General features: G+C 43.2%; 1 protein-coding gene across 1 annotated transcript in view; it reads left to right on the plus strand.

Annotated features, from left to right (window-relative positions):
* Positions 1–15,894, plus strand: part of LOC140588836 (NACHT, LRR and PYD domains-containing protein 3-like) — a 67,760-nt gene extending 51,866 nt beyond the window's left edge. Inside the window, exons 4-12 of the mRNA XM_072711285.1 lie at positions 3,623–3,736; positions 4,145–4,208; positions 4,382–4,610; positions 6,183–7,902; positions 9,724–9,897; positions 10,108–10,281; positions 12,517–12,690; positions 13,066–13,112; positions 15,081–15,894. Of these exons, the coding sequence (XP_072567386.1) occupies positions 3,623–3,736; positions 4,145–4,208; positions 4,382–4,610; positions 6,183–7,902; positions 9,724–9,897; positions 10,108–10,281; positions 12,517–12,690; positions 13,066–13,112; positions 15,081–15,604 (3,220 nt within the window). The 3' untranslated portion in view covers positions 15,605–15,894. The remainder of the gene's footprint in view (positions 1–3,622; positions 3,737–4,144; positions 4,209–4,381; positions 4,611–6,182; positions 7,903–9,723; positions 9,898–10,107; positions 10,282–12,516; positions 12,691–13,065; positions 13,113–15,080) is intronic.
* Positions 15,895–17,087: the final 1,193 nt, after the last annotated feature.

Genomic DNA, 17,087 nt, shown 5'->3' on the forward strand with positions numbered 1-17,087 from the left:
AGTCTAGGATCCTCAAATTTGTGCGTAAATGGGTGCCGTCTGAGGAAACCCCCATCCATTGTATCTACTCACTCTGTTCCAATTAGGGACCTCAGGCCAATTTGTATCCTGGGGGGGGCCCCAGCGACAGGAGACTGTCAGCTGTCCACAGGCTGCCCCCGGGGCTTGGGTCCGGAGAGACCACTGGTGCTTGGACTTTTTTCTTTTTAGCGGTCAGCTCCTCCAGCTGCATCTGATTCCATTTCTTTGTCAGTTCCCTCTCACGCTCTTTAGCAAAGTCCTCCTCCTCTCTGTACAAGTCAATAGCATGGATCAGCTGCTCACGGTACTGCTCCTCAGGCATAGTAACGAGCCCCACAACCTGCCTTAGCCTGCTTCTCACTGGCTTAGGGAGCGCGTCCTGCAGTGCCCTCCGGTACCGACCTCTGAATGCCGGATTCTGCAGGTCCTGCTCCGTCTCAGTGCGCCACCGCTTTTCTTGAGCTTGCAGATAGGCAGCTGGGCTCTCCCCCTCCTTGATGGGTTCCACCTTCATTTCAACCACACTCAGCCGTGGAGGAAACATTAGTCGCAGCTGATTCCAGCAGTTAGCACGGTAACCGTCAAAGTGACATGCATCATTCACAGGAGTCCAGGCCACTGCTTCGCGGCAGTCTCTCCATTCCGTCTACCCCCAAAACGCAAGCCAGAACCGCCTTTATCTCCCCTATCGCCAGCAGCCAACCCATAGTTTCCTCCTCAAATGCTTTTATCCATTTTCCGGCCCCTTCTGCCAGAACTGGGAGTCTGAGAATCAGGCCCTCCATATCCTGTCCTGCCCACGGCACATACTGTATCTGTTCTCCTTTCACCATTAACGGAAGCATCGGAGTGTACCTGGTGGGGACCTTACAGCCCTCCTGCTTCTCACTATTCTATGATCTGCATTATCCTCCTCTACTCCTTCCTCACTCTCTGTTTCTGTCTCCTTCTCCTGAAACTGACTCCATCCTTTAGATGGAGGGTTAGGGGTGTCCAGCAGATGCACCAACCCTTCTGCATTACTACCACTTGCTCCATACCCCACCTTTATCTCACTCCCTTGTTTCTCAGACCCACATACCTGTCCTCCTGTTATCTCACTCCCTCGCAGTCCTTCCTGCACAGCCTGCCGCAACAATGCACTCACTTTCCTGTATCCATCTAAACAACTTCCCGTTCCTTTCTGCTCCCCACTTCCTTCATCCTTCTGTGTCACCTCCCCTCTGAATTCTACCTTCTCCTCTATTACTGGAAACTGACCCTTGTATGAAGTAGGGGGGGCTTCCACTAACGGACACTGACTTTGATAAGATGGTGGCCATAATGCTTCCTGCCTCATCTCTTCTTTCTCACCTCCCTTCTCAAATAGTGCCTTTCTCATGGCTTTCTGCTCCCTTCTCCAGGCCTCTCCCTTTGCTTTAAATAACCTCAAAACCTCCAATTCCTTACTCCTTTTCTTTTTACACCTTTCTGTGTCCTTATTAACCTTATGATACTTTATCAGAATCTCCATCTCCTCACACACTGCCACATCCCATGTGCCCCCTTTAGGCCACTTAGTTACCAGGGTCTTTGTTCTATTCTCCCACTTTTTACACATCTTTTCTATCCTTGCTTTAAGCAGAGGGTGCTCTCCCCCCAACTGCTGTACTGGTGTTTCTGCTGCCTTTACTGGGGGCTGCATTTTAATGCTTTCCTGCACTCTACTGTCACTTGAACTGTTTTCCTGTCTGATATAAAAATTATTAGTTCCTCACAGTCAACCCGTGCTCTTCTCTTTTTTTTTTTAATAAGAATTCTCTCCCTGACTGTACCTACTTCACCTTGATGTGTCACTGCCTCTAAATTATTTTCTACTTATTCACTCTCCTAACTAAAACCTCTAACACTGCACACAATTATCTATGGGCTCACATATACCAAAGCCTCTTGTCTATGAACTGTTATTCTCTCACAAAGATGTGCTTTAATACCCTTTATCTCTAAACTTAGTCTCTATAATCCATAAAATCTACTAATCACAACATGTCATTCAAAAACATTTATTTTAGGATTTGTCAAAGTTCTAAATTTACCAACCCGCACTTCCACTACTGTCAATGACGTTTAATGGAAATGCAAAAATGCTCTATCCAGACCCCCTGCTAGCTTGATCTCTTCTAATTTTAGCTTCTCTAGCCCCCCCCCCCCCCCCCCCTTTTTTTAAGAGTACTTATTTCTGCTTTATACACCTTTACTTGCAACTTATCCGTTGAACATATACGTGGGCTTCCCCCGATTTGGCCCAAAACTGCGTACGTAATTATTTTCCCCACTTCTGCATAATATTTTCCCATTCAACTAATGGCTCTTCAGGCCTTTATTTTATTTTTTTCTCAGCGTACCTTTAACACACCAGTCTGATCCAGCAGACCTCTAAGATCCCCACAACTTTTAATATTTAGGCTCTCTCTGGCCTTATCACTCTTTTATTTGCAATTCAGCAGCACTTTCACTTAGAACATTCACTTTGCAACTTAGCAGTAACTTTGCATTACAACATTACAGCACTTTTTCCCATAACGTAAAACACACGGGCCCCTTCTTTAGGGCAACCCAACTTTTACTTTATCGGAACAAGGAGACCCCCCTCTCTTAGGGCGATGTCTCTGACTCACACTGATCCAAGAATCTGCAGCACAAACAATGGCCCTCTCTCAGGGCAGAACTTCTGAATCACTTTTACTACACAGGTTCTCTCTGGCCTTTTTTTTCTACCGCAACTGTATCTTCACTTCAAAAACACAATATTTCTGCTCCACAACAATGAACGTACCTCTCTCTTTAGAGCGTAACAACAAATAGACCCCCTGTCTCTAGGGGAATACAACTTTTACTTCACAAAACAGACCCCCCTGTCTCTAGGGTAGTGTCTCTAAACAACTTAACGCACGGGCCTCCCAGGCCCCACAATAGTAAAACCTTTAGCTTAGACCGTTCCCTCTCTCAGGGAATTACCTTTAAATCACTATTAAACTGTTCAAGGCCTCTTTGCCTTGAGACAATATCCCAAACCCTCAGATTAAACTGTCCCCTCTTTCAGGGCGCTTATTTCTGAGGGAATATCCACACGTGAGCCTTCCTTTAGGGATTTCTCTCACATCACACATACACACTGGGCCCATTGAATACTACACAAGCGGCTCTCTTAACTTTAGTTCTTTTAATCGGCGAGTGCCCTTACCAGGAGGCCCTGCCTGGCGGCGTATGTCCCCCGAGACACCCCCATCTACGTCTCCCTATTCTATTTCCCTATTCTTTTAAACAATAATGAAACCTGTCCTTACCTATCTTTAGGGTGCACCTCCTTAATGCAGACGGGTGTCCCCCGGTTCTCAACCAGGTGGTCGCCTCCCCAGGTCTCTTCTCCGATCCTGTTCGTGACGCCAATTTATGTTGTTGGTTTTTCCTTCCTCGCCAAATCAGAAGTAAGAAGCCGCTGGTGTAGATCCAAATTCAGTCTTTATTGCAACAATGAAGTTACAACCAAGGCCGGACATAAAGTGTGTCCATTACTGTTTTACATCAATTTTTTTTTTTTGTTTCCTCTCACTGCCCACAGTGTCCTGATGATGAGAGCAGACTCCCCTGTACCCAGCTGTGTTTCCCTGAAGAGTGACGTGTCAATGGCTGAACCAATCACCTTCAGAGAGGGACCTTTTCCATCAGATCAAAGGTAAATGTGCATTTAAACAAACACAGTTTTAAACACTCAGACTCTCAGTCAAATGGCTCAGAGACAGATACAAGCTATGAGGAAAGAAACTTTATAATGAATGCATAGTATTATAATAATATTCCATAACGGGAGTGCGCATGTCGTCACTTCCGGCTTCAAAAACTCGGAATCCGACTTAGAATCCGAGTTCCGAGGGCAAATGGAATGCAGCATTACTCTGTTGAGCTACATGCTGTCCCCCCCCCCAAAAAAAAAAAACCCCACTGTCGCCTCTGGCTGGCTCTCTGGGGGCATTTGGCAGGGATGATGTAAAGCGCTTTGAGACAATATAATGTTGTGAAAATGCTCTACATAAATACATTTGAACTGGATTGAATTAGATTAACTTTTCTGCCTTATTCACAGAGACCAAATGGAAGAATGCAGTTCAGATCTACATGATAAATCGGGTTTATCATCCATATTGAAGGTTTGTATTTATTGCTAATGTATATTTTCTCAACCGTTATGTCAGCTTATCTTTTATAGCTGTATAACAAGAAATCCATCCCGTTAAAGGAAATATATTTCAAACTATAATTCACAAATAAAACTTTGACAAGGTTTGGCGCAAGTAGCAATAATTAACTGTGCTTATTTTAGTCACTAGAGGAAAAAGCTGTAAAATTCCTAAAGGATGAGCTGAAGAAGTTTGTGAGGTACCTAGATCAGAATTACCAAGAATGCTCTGAGCCTCAGCTGGAGGAGGACAATGACCTGGACAGTGATGGTCAGATGCAGAAGACCTGTGGTAGAGAGGGAGCTCTGAAGATCACGCTGTACATCCTGAGGACCATGAAGCAAAATAATCTCGCTGAATTACTGGAGAAGAGTAAGAGCCTCATAACATTCTGTACATGTACAGTACTGTGCTAAAGTCTTAGGCAGCCAGAGAGAAGGATCTTCATGTTGGTGTCTGAGCCAATCCAAAAACTTTCCTAAAGTCACTGCAGTGTTTGCAGAAATTGTGCATCCATGTTTTTTTTTACTTGACCACTAATCAATATCTCATTGACATTTTTAGCTAATTTAATTAGTGAATGAAGTGAGCTGGTGGTGAAATGTAAGGAACACATGGACTGGCTGTGGTGCCCTGAGGAGGTTTGGGAGCTGAAGTGATGCTTTAGGGTTTTTTCCCAGAACAACTTACTTCCCAGATAAATGGCTTTAAACTCGTGGTGTCAATCGATTAAAAAAATCCAGTTAATCACAATAATAGGCTGTGATTAATTATGATTAATCACACGTTTAAAATGGTGGTCGGCTATTTGCGAGTATTTTTTGGAAGATGAAACAAATACATGTGTGGTCTTGGAACAAAGAAATGCAGGACAAACTGGTCAGAGGAATCACGCGTTTTTTTATATATATAACATCTAGGTTTTGATAATTTATGAATTATAATTGGAATTCTTGGTTTACAAAAATATAAAACACATACGACAAATATAACTCATCACATAATGTACGTTTTTTCTGACAGTTTTCACCCAGAGACCCCCTACCCGCCGTTAAAATGGTTCAGTCTCCCGCTCTGGGCTGCATTTCCCAAAAGCACAGTTGCTAACTTACATAGTTAGGAAACACGCCCCCTGCTGGCAGATGCTTTCTCACAGACACCACACTAAACCACCATACTAGCCCTATAATGCGACGTGACGTCACACCTCTGCTCCTGATATACCCGCCCCCCCAATGTTAACACTGTAGCACCGGTGGGAGGGCTTCCGTATAGCGGGAGCCTATTAGCATATCCCAGCATGCTCAGGGGCCATGTACATAGCCCTGTTGTATTTGTTATTGTAAATCCTTGTGCTGTTCCCCATTGTCCTGTGTGCCCTTGCCTGTGTCTTGCGTGAGCCCTGCCTGATCCTCGCGTGTCTTTAGTCATTAAATAAATTATGCATAGTTTGTGCGCCTTACTGTCCGGTATCTGACCTCCCTGTGTTTCCCTCTTATGGTGCTTTGGTGCTTGTTGAGTACCTGTGTTAGTCTTTTTAAGGCCTTAATAACAGGACATTGTTCTCCCCTTCAGAAGAGTCTCCTTGTCTTTCGCTGTCGCTGCCCAGTCTGCCAAGAACCACAATACGAGACCTCTGACCCTGGATCAGTGTACATGATTAATTTACATTAAAAACAAAATAGAGCATTAAGGTTTCCTGATTAATCACATGCATTAATTCGTTATTGTTAACAGCATTATTTTAAACATTTTCTTTGTCTGCCTAAGACTGATGCACAATACTGTAAATTTGTATCGTAAGACTATACATTTCACATTTGTCACAGTGCAATATCTGGAATTGAATGTGTAAAAAAAGTGTGTTTTTGGAAAATATTCTTCCTCCCATACTGGGCGGGATCATGGTGAGAATTAGTGCATTTTCCTCTCATTCCTTTTCAGGACAGCCCATGCTGCAATATCAGCACAGAATGAAATGTAACCTGAAGCAAAAATGTGAGTGTGTATTTGAAGGGAAAGCTAAGGAAGGACAGCCAACACTTCTCGATAAGATTTACACAGAGCTCTACATAACTGAAGGTGGGACTGGAGGAGTCAATGATGAACATGAAGTGAGACAGATTGAAACAACATCCAAAAAAAGGCAAACGGAAGATAATACAGTCAAGTGCAATGATATATTTAAATCCTTATGTGGGTGTGAGACACCAATCAGAACTGTACTCACTAAAGGGGTGGCAGGTATTGGGAAAACAGTCTCTGTGCAGAAATTTATTCTCAACTGGGCAGAAGGAAAAGCAAACCAGGATGTTCACTTCATATTTGCTCTTCCTTTCCGGGACCTGAATTTGATCAAGGGTGAATACAGTCTGATTGAACTGCTTCACCGCTTTGTCCCAGAACTGAAATCACTTGAATCCACTGAGCTGTTTAGGTATAAAGTCTTGTTCATCTTTGATGGTCTGGATGAATGTCGCCTTCCTCTAGATTTTCAGAACAATGAGAGCTGGTTTGATGTAACAGAGAAAATGTCACTGGATGTGCTGTTGACTAACCTCATTAAGGGGGATCTGCTTCCATCCGCTCTCCTCTGGATAACCTCCCGGCCAGCAGCAGCCAATCAGATACCTCCTGACTGCATCCACCGAGTGACAGAGATACGAGGGTTCAGTGATGCCCAGAAGGAGGAGTATTTCAGGAGGAGATTCATCGATCAGAGCCTGGCCAGCAGGATTATCTCACATGTGAAATCATCAAAGAGCCTCTTCATCATGTGCCACATGCCTGTCTTCTGCTGGATTTCAGCCACTGTTCTTGAGAGACTTTTTAGTGAAACTGACACGGGAGAAATTCCAAGGACTCTGACTGAAATATACACACACTTCCTGACCTTTCAGACAAGTTTAAAAAAAGACAAGTATATGAAACACCATGAAACCAAGCTTAATGAACACAGCAAGGAATTCCTTTTAAAACTTTGTGAACTGGCGTTTAACAACCTTGAGAAAGGCAATCTCATATTTTATGAGCAAGATCTGACAGAGAATGATATTGATGTCACTGAAGCTTCAGTTTACTCTGGAGTGTGCACAGAAGTCTTTAAAGAGGAATATGGGTTGTATGAGGAGAAGGTGTACTGCTTTGTGCATCTGAGCATCCAGGAGTATCTCGCTGCTTTATATGTGTTTCTATCAAACTCATCAGCTGACCTGCTGGAGACTGCAGTGGATCAGGCATTAGAGAGCAAGAATGGACACTTGGACCTCTACCTCCGCTTCCTCCTGGGCCTCTCAACAGACTCCAGTAAGACCCTGTTAAAAAGGCTACTGGGACAGACAGGAACCAGCTCACATAACATTGGGAAAACAACCAAATACATCAGGGAGAAAATACAGGAGAATTTATCTCCAGAAAGGACCATCAACCTATTCCACTGTCTGACTGAGCTGGGTGACAATTCTCTAGTAGAGGAAGTACAAAGATACCTGAATTCAGGGCGTCTTTCAGCAGAAGACCTCTCACCTGCACAGTACTCAGCTCTGGCCTTTGTGATGCTGGTGTCAGATGATGAGCTGGATGTGTTTGATCTGAAGAATTTTACCAGATCTGATAAAGAGCACTGGAGGCTGCTGCCTGTGGTCAAGAACTCCAGGACGGCTCTGTAAGTGACGTGGGGATGGGAAATGATGTCTGGTCTGGCAGTAATACATCAATATTGTTTGTAATGTCTGATGAATATTATTATATTGATAATCTCGACTAGAACTGTTTCTGTAGCAGTAGCTAATCTGCAACACAGACTTTATAATGACTGAAGGTAGTGATGTAGTTACAAACAAAAAAGTGACATTTCTGTTCCCATCCAGTCTGCCTTCTGATCACAGGCACAGTATCCTAACCTGCTATAGAAACAGTGAGGGCTCTTTATCCACAGGGTGTATAAGTGGTATGTGAGTGTTATTGTCAGCAGGTGTGTTCATGTGATGGAGTCCAGAGCTGGGAGCTTCTGCATGGCTGCTGTCTCTGGCTGCTCACTGTCGCCCTCTGCTGGCCTTAGCTGCTCCTGGCTGAGGAGAGAACAGAACAGAATATCTTTATTGTCACAGTACATGTACAAAGAAACTGTGCTTTCGCTGTGCTTTCCCACCAATAACAACACCTCCAGTCAGGCCGTTATATATTAACATTGTATAAAGTATATAATGTAAAAGTAACATTTATTTCCCCTTTGGATTAATCATGAGGCTGGATTTTTTTTCACCATGACAATCTGGAAGCCAGATTTTATATTGACTGAAGTTAGTGATGTAGTAAAGTGACAGGTTTTCCATGACCGTCCTTTGTGTTACAAACAGCCAAAAGCCAGAATTTCACAAAATGTTCGGACTCTGTGCCCGTGAGTGGAAGACCGCTGGTTCAGATCTCCTGGCTGGCAGAGTGATGTCACCACTGGGTCCTTGAGCAAATCCCTTAATGCCAATCACTGCAGGGGCGCTGGATGCTGGCCGACCCTGCGCTGTGACCCCAAACTTCCTCTCACCTCTGTGTGTCTGTGTGTCTCATGGAGGAGAATGGGATGGGTAAAAAGACAATTTCCCCACAGGGATGAATGATGTATCACTGTTCATAAATATTTCTTTTAAATGAATGTTCCTTTTTAAAAGCATATCTGACAGGATTGTTAGTCCTATAATTATGGAATTGGTGATTTTATAAGTTCCCAGGGAGAGCAAAACAGAAAAAAAGGATTTCACTCTTAGGATCAGGAATTCAGGTGTCATTTAAAAAGCATAAATTCCTCTGGACATCATTCACATCCCACATAAACACACACACACACACACACATCCCAGGCAGGAACTGAACCCGAAACCCTAGATGGTCGGCTGTACTGCTGATCACTGAGCCACAGCACTGCTCAGAGCTTTAAGAAAATACTTATGCAGATATTAAAGAGTCTCAGGGTAACTGGCCCTTTAAGATAATTAAACAGCAATGCATTAAAAAGCAGCTTGGAATATGGTGCATATGAATTATGAAAATGTTCAGATTTAATAAAACTATAGGCTTTTAACCTATGATAGACTTACCCACTGTCAATGATTATATGACTGCAAAAAATGGCCAAAATTCACAGGAGATCCTGTATTGTGCCAACAGCTGCTCATTTGAGTAGATTGATCCAGTTCCTGAATATTCTGCACACAAAATTTTACAGGATATTTGTGCTTTGAAATGAAAATGTTCACTGTATTCTTCGTGACAGGGAACATCATGACCATCAGAGGATTGGCCAAAATTAAAAATGTACCATATTTAATCACTTTTCTAACTGTTGTGTTTAGCTACTAATTCTCTTTGAACTGTATTCTGTGCCTCTTATTATGCTGAAAAAAGTTTGGATATTTTGTATCACTGTGATCACTGATGTGTAGGATACATACTGGTCTGTGTGTGTATAATAACACGGTTCCTTTTGCAGGCTGAACAGCTGTAATCTCACAGAGAAATGCTGTGATGCGCTGGCTTCAGCTCTCAGACCAAACTCCTCACCCCTGAGAGAGCTGGACCTGAGTGACAATGACCTGCAGGATTCAGGAGTGAAGCTGCTCTCTGCTGGACTGAGGGATTCAAACTGTAAACTGGAGATACTGAGGTTAGTATTACTGGTTATTTCACACTGTAAACTGGAGATACTGAGGTCAGTATTACTGGGAATTCTACACTGTAAACTGGTGATACTGAGGTCAGTCATATTTGTCCGGTCAAATAGTAAACTGGTATTTCATGATGATCACTATGATCACTGATGTGTATAGGATATATACTGGTCTGTGTGTGTATAATAACACAGCTCCTTTTGCAGGCTGAACAGCTGTAATCTCACAGAGAAATGCTGTGAGGTGCTGGCTTCAGCTCTCAGACCAAACTCCTCACCCCTGAGACAGCTGGACCTGAGTGACAATGATCTGCAGGATTCAGGAATGAAGCTGCTCTCTGCAGGACTGGGGGATTCACACTGTAAACTGGAGATACTGAGGTCAGTATTACTGGGAATTCTACACTGTAAACTGGTGATACTGAAGTGTCATATTTGTCCAGTCAAATAGTAAACTGGTATTTCATGATGACACTGCAACTGGGACACAGATTAAACCACAGGCCACAGGTATTTGACAGCACAATTGAGACACCCTCCACCCTGCAGAAACAGAAAGGAGTGTCCTGGGAAGGGCTGAGGGATCAGCTACATGGCCAGTTCATTTACTCTGACTTAAGCTCCTGTTTAGGCCTCTAGATGCAGCAGCAGGACTAATATTATAAGAGCTTCTCATGTCTGAAGAGCCTCAGCCAGTAATGCGGCTGATCCTGAATCCAAGCTGTCTAAGCATGAACTATGTCAGTACTTTATATTATAAAGTGTTTCTGTGACGTTTGCAAGGCAAGTCACACGAGCGAACCACTGCACTCACACCATTTCATTCCCACTAAGCAGGTATAGATTTCTGCTTTTTATTTTTCAGAATAGAGGACATGATGCACATGTTTTGTTTTAATATTGTTATACTGACTTAATATTGTTACACTATGTACTAGAGTAAATACCTGGGCTGGACTTTTCACAGTTTCATAGCAGAGGAACCTAAGTCACATTTCCTCAGGTGGAATTACACCAAATAAAATACTCCTTTATTTTGGGTGCCTGCTGCATGGACCCCTTCCTGTGTCACATCAGCCGCCTGTCAGCTATGAGAGAGGAATCACTCCTGTAATCAGCTCTCACTGCACTGTACAGATCTGTGTGGACCACAGTGTTTAAAATGTTCATGTGCTAAGGTCTCTCAAACAGGATTCCTGAAAGTACTGTTGCATCTATAATGTTTTTTGCAATTAACTTTTAACTTCATGATTTGTACGATTTTAATATAAAACAAGCTGTGCATCAGGTAGGTCGGCCTGACAGGCCTGCATTAGCTGCTGGGGATGTTCACATCTCCTCCGGTCAGAGTTCCTAGTCAGTTTGGAGACACCTGGCAGAAAGATGGCTGATCACTGGCAGTCATTTCTGTTGCTTGTCTAACCCTCTGGAAAACATGACAGAGTCAATATTGTTTCTTTGCCCAGGACACTAAGCAAAGCAAAACTTCCCAGGTTTCACTGATAAAAAGTCTTGCCAGTTTCAGCTGCTGCTGGAATGGAACATTCTGGGCCTTCAAAATACTGTGAAGCTGTGAAACTAATTAAAGTGCATATTCACACGACAGAGGCTAACATGAGACAGCTGACAGATACAGAAACTCCTAAGCTAACACAAGGTGCTCATTCATACAGTACCTATTTTTAATCACATTGTGCAGCAGCAGTAATTGGTCCACATTCCCTAAAGGTTACAAGGTCACACCCTGTATGGTTACATCAGCTTCTGGTTACATCTTCTTAATGGTGTCCTAATGATTACATTCTCTATGTGTTATACAGTACCATATAATATTCCATATGGACACCCCCAAAGGGGCAGTCTTTATTTTAGGGCAATAAGGAGGGGCATTTAGGAAGGGCAGCTTAAGGGCAGCCGGAGGGTGGATTCTAGCTCCTTCCTCACGCGGCTGGACCCGGCTCCTTGGTCGCTGGCTGAGCAGGTGGGGGGCGGCAGTCCCTTCTGGGTGGTCATCTTCCAGGCCGTCTGTGTTCAGAGAGAGAGAGAGAGACGACAAGCAGGCTGCTCACCAGTCATCCTCTCCCCCCCCCTGCCCACGATGCAGGCTCTGAGCCATGCTGGGGGAGGCGACCCCACCCCCTCTCTGGGGCTGTTTTCAGCTGTCAGCTGCCTCCTGTTGACATTCCTCACTTCCTCACTGGTGGTTCTGCAGCTAACTGTGGGGATCTTGTGGTTTCTGTCCGGCGCTGTGGTGCTGATCGTCCTCTTTGGGATTTAGCCGACTTTCCTACCCCTGTGGCGTCACACTGTTTGCTCTTGGCGTCACTGCAGGGCCTCATCCTCTCTGCCATCAGAGCTCTTCTTATGGTAGGACTGTGGATGAGGGAGTCCAGTTCTAGGTTTCATGCAGTGGGTCACTGTCACTGGATGGTTTCATTTTGAACTGAGCTGATTATTCATGTCTGTTACTACACAGTCAGTGAGGCTAAAAGGTGAACTTCAGTGAACAGTCGCTGGTCCCAGTCAGGCTGTGGCTTTGGGCACGTCAGCACTGGTGTTTTGATGGGTCACTGCCACCTGTATTTTCTCCAAAATTTTGTGATTTCCTTTCTGCAGGCTGTCAGGCTGTAGAGTCACAGAAGAAGGCTGTTCTTCCCTGGCTTCAGCTCTGAGGTCAAACCCCTCACACCTGAGAGAGCTGGATCTGAGCTACAATCACCCAGGAGACTCAGGAGTGAAGCTGCTCTCTGCTGTACTGGAGGATCCCAGCTATAAACTGGAGAAGCTGAAGTGAGTACAGAGTGTGTGTCTGACACGCTGCAGATACTTATGCATGTATGTGAAGAAGAGGCACCAATAAATACATGGATACAGCAGTACTATGTTATGGCTTAATGGTTAGGGAAGCGCACTTGTAATTGAAAGATTACTGGATGGAATCCCTGACCAGCAAGGCACTACTGAGGTACCCTGAGCAAGGTACCACCCCCAAGCACTGCTCCCTGGGTGCTGAATTAGCTGCCCCCTGCTATGTCACAATGACACATATGGGTTAAATGCAGAGGACACATTTTGTTGTTGTACACTGTGTGCTGTGGTGTATCAATAATAACCACTGATCATTAAAATCTAATTCTAAAATTCTAAATTCTGCTTTTCCTATAGTGTGGACCACAGTGGAGAGTGCAGGACCAGACCAGCCTTACAGAAATGTAAGTGTGTTTGCATGTTTTAATTAATAATACCATTAATACCATTTTATGATTGTATTCATGCAATTGTTGTGATGAGTGTGGCTTTTTGCACTGTATGTAGATGGATTTCCATGTTTGTATTTAGGTGAGTTTCTCTGTGTGCGACAATTTAGACAGAATCCAAAGGGAAAAAACAAAACAGACATCACCGTAACGGCTTAATCCCAACTGGGGTCACAGGGGGGCCTAGAGCCTATTCCAAGTATAAGGGGCAAAGGCGGGAACCAACCCTGGGCAGGTGCCAACACACACACAGGCCCAATTTAGACTCGCCAATCAGCCTGGCTTGCACACTTTTGGACCGTGGGAGGAAACCAGAGCCCCCAGAGGAAAGCCACACAAACACAGGGAGAGCATGTGAATTCCACACAGAAAGGACCAGGGACCAAACCCAGGACCTTCTTGCCGTGAGGCAGCAGCACTAACCACTGCACCACCATGCCACCCACAGACAAAACAGACATCACCAAAAATACTATTAATTCATTAATCTTTTTTTTTGTACAAGCAAACTCTTTATAGATGCTTATATCGTCTTTGTGTGGGAGTGTAACAGGGTTAAAATATGTTCTGATATAGTTCAGCGTCTTTGATTTGACAAAGAAATCCTTTGCATTTGTTCTTTATGCACATGTGGTGAGTTTACTTTTATCTTTTGAGATTCATTAGTATTTTCCTAGATGGCACCCATAGTCTCCCCCAAACCGGGAGAATGGTCCGGCTGCAGAACACTGGGCGTCTCCGCTAGGAGGATCTCCACTGTGGGACCAGAAATCACATGATCTCCACTCCTGGGCCGGACATGACGTTATGCAAACTTCAGAAACAGAGCCGAAGTATAGGATAGAGATATTATTATTATTGTTAGTAATTATTATAGTATTATTATAATAAATCATATAATTATATATGTACATATACATATGTGTCTGTATAATGTTAAACATTATTGCATCATTTAAATATAATTGTAGAATTAAGTATTATTATTACTGGTAATAAATCATAATAATGTATAGTAATAACATAGGATATTATTATTATTATCTCCACTTGGATTATATCGCATCACTCTGTATAACGTAGGATATACCACCACTAGGGGGCGCCGGAATCACATGACTCCACAATAGCGTGGAGTGATGTCAGTGCAACATCGGGAACTAGCTTTAATAATCCAGCCTACTGAGTTCTCTTTAGTAGTAGTGGGCAGGAGTGGAGTTTCCAGCCCCACAGTAGAGACCCTCCTGGTGGAGTCTGCAGCCAGATGTAATCAGTTCATGCTCCTTACCTCTCTCTCTTCTAAACTGCCGCTGATGCCGGTGTTATGTCATAAAATACTACCTATCGAGACATTCTATCGAGCCTTTCTGCGCATGTGCAGTTCCACCGTCTTGGAATTAGGGTTAGGTTTTAGGGGTCAGGGTTAGGCTTAAGGTAAGGGTTTTAGGGGTTTTGTGGGGTTAGTTTTAGGGTTAGGGTAAGAGTTAGGGTTAGGGCTATCGATTAGCACTACAGTAGCATTTTTTGACAAGGCAGCATATATCGACAGAACACCGGACTCTCCTCAGTCTGCAGGCAGTGCTGCTGTGAAGAGGCGTGCGGTTCGAAAGAAGGTTATATTTTAAAGTAAAGACGCTCACTTTTAGTGTTAATCTCTGATACCGTCTTGTGGTAAATATGCTTGTGGTGAATGTGTCTGATGAATATCGCTGCTTTGAATTTTATTTACCCGTAATTAAGCTGTTAATTTAGCACGCGCCGCATTTTGGCGGCTCTTCCTCAAGATTTGTCCGACATTTCCGGAGCTATTTCATAAACTTCAGTTCCTGCTTCGTTAAGGGAAGCTGTGCTGTTTTTATATTGTACAGAAACATAAAGTACAGGCTGCCTGATGGTATTAATAATTCTTCCTCCTGCCTACAGACTCCAGTCAGCTGACACTGGACCCCAACACAGCAAACAGACGCCTGTCTCTGTCAGGGGGGAACAGGAAGGTGACATGTGGGGCAGAGCAGCCATATCCTGATCATCCAGAGAGATTTGACGACTGGTGCACCCAAGTTCTGTGCAGAGAGAGTCTGATTGGCCGCTGTTACTGGGAGGCTGAGTGGGATGGAGATGGAGTCCGGATAGGAGTGACTTATAAAGGGATCGGGAGGAATGGAGGGAGTACTGACTGTCAGCTTGGATTCAATGACAAGTCATGGAGTCTGTGGTGTGGTCCTGACAGTTACTCTGTCTGTCACAATAATAAACTGACTCTCATACCCATTCGGCCCTCAGGCTCCCGCAGAGTAGGAGTGTATCTGGACTGGGGGGCTGGTGTTCTGTCCTTCTACAGAGTCTCCTCTGATGGACTGACCCTCCTGTACAGATTCACCTCCTTATTCACTGAGCCCCTCTATCCAGGGTTTTATGTTTATCCAAACTCCTCAGTGTCACTGTGACGTGTTGCTGGTTCTCCTAGGAAAAAGGTAAAATCTCTGCTTTTTAATCTTTATAGTCCTTTTTACTCTGAAATGTATGTTTGACAAAAATAAATGCCAGTGTTCAGCGAGCTGAATAAACATGCAAAATAAAAGTTTTTCTCTCTGACTAAAATGTAACTAAATGTAATCCTGATGATTGGGGGGGCTTTCCCCCTCCCCTGTATAAGTACATTTTATATATTTATGTCTATTTTCTGTATTTCCTCCCTGTACAATGACAATAAAGGCTTTCTGTTCTGTCCTATTAATGTCCTGCTTCAGCGTCACCCAAAGCATAACTGAGTAACATAATGAAACCACAGTCTGGTGGATTAAGTTAAATTCATTTTACTGCTGCAGCTGAACATAAGTAACACAATGACACTGAATTACAGACAAGCACTAGTGACCGCTAGGTCTGTGTATCTCTCCAGATTAATAGACGGGAACAAAACCAATCCAAAATTCCTATTTGAATCCGTGGCTAGGTTAACACAGAATTCTCCATTAAACTCGCAAGTCCCGCAAGCTCTTAAGAGTGATGACATTATTACTTTTTTTAATGGTAAAATAACTAAGATTAGACAGACCATCCAGTGCACGTCCTTACAGTAGCTACCTACGGCTGCCAGCCTCCTGCTAGTCTTATGCCTATCAATAATGAGACCTTTGAATCTTTCATTCCTATAAAACACTCAGAACTCTTGAGCTTAATTTCCTCCTGTAAATCATCTACTAGCCTCGTAGACCCAATTCCTACAAAATTCTTCAAGGAAATTGCACTTCAGATTAGCAATACCCTGTTAAATGTGTTAAACTCATCTCTTAAGCTTGGATATGTTCCAAAACCTTTTAAAATGGCTGTTATTAGACCCGTCTTAAAGAAACCAAATCTTGAACTAAGTGTCTTAGGAAACTATAGACCTATCTCAAATCTTCCTTTCATTTCAAAGATCATGGAAAAGGTGGTAGTTCGTCAGTTGTCGTCTTTCCTACAAAAAATAATACTAATGAATTATATCGGTCTGGCTTTAGACCAAACCATACACTGTAAAAAAAATCCCGTAGTTTTTACGGAAAAAAACTGGCAGCTGGGGTTACCAGAATAATTCCGTAAAATATACAACAAAACAGTAATTGCTTTTACCGAATAACATGTAAATTTTACAGTATAAACCAGTAAATATAACACAGTCCAGTGTGTTATATGCTGGTTTAAACTGTAAAATGTACATGTTATTCAGTAAAAGCAATTACTGTTTTGTTGTATATTTTACGGAATTATTCTGGTAACCACAGCTGCCAGTTTTTTTCCGTAGAAAATACATGTTATTCAGTAAAAGCAATTACTGTTTTGTTGTATATTTTACGGAATTATTCTGGTAACCACAGCTGCCAGTTTTTTTCCGTAGAAAATACATGTTATTCGGTAAAAGCAATTATTGTTTTGCTGTATATTTTA

This window comes from Paramormyrops kingsleyae, chromosome 4, assembly GCF_048594095.1.
Source record: "Paramormyrops kingsleyae isolate MSU_618 chromosome 4, PKINGS_0.4, whole genome shotgun sequence".
In the NCBI taxonomy this organism is placed as follows: Eukaryota; Metazoa; Chordata; class Actinopteri; order Osteoglossiformes; family Mormyridae; genus Paramormyrops; species Paramormyrops kingsleyae.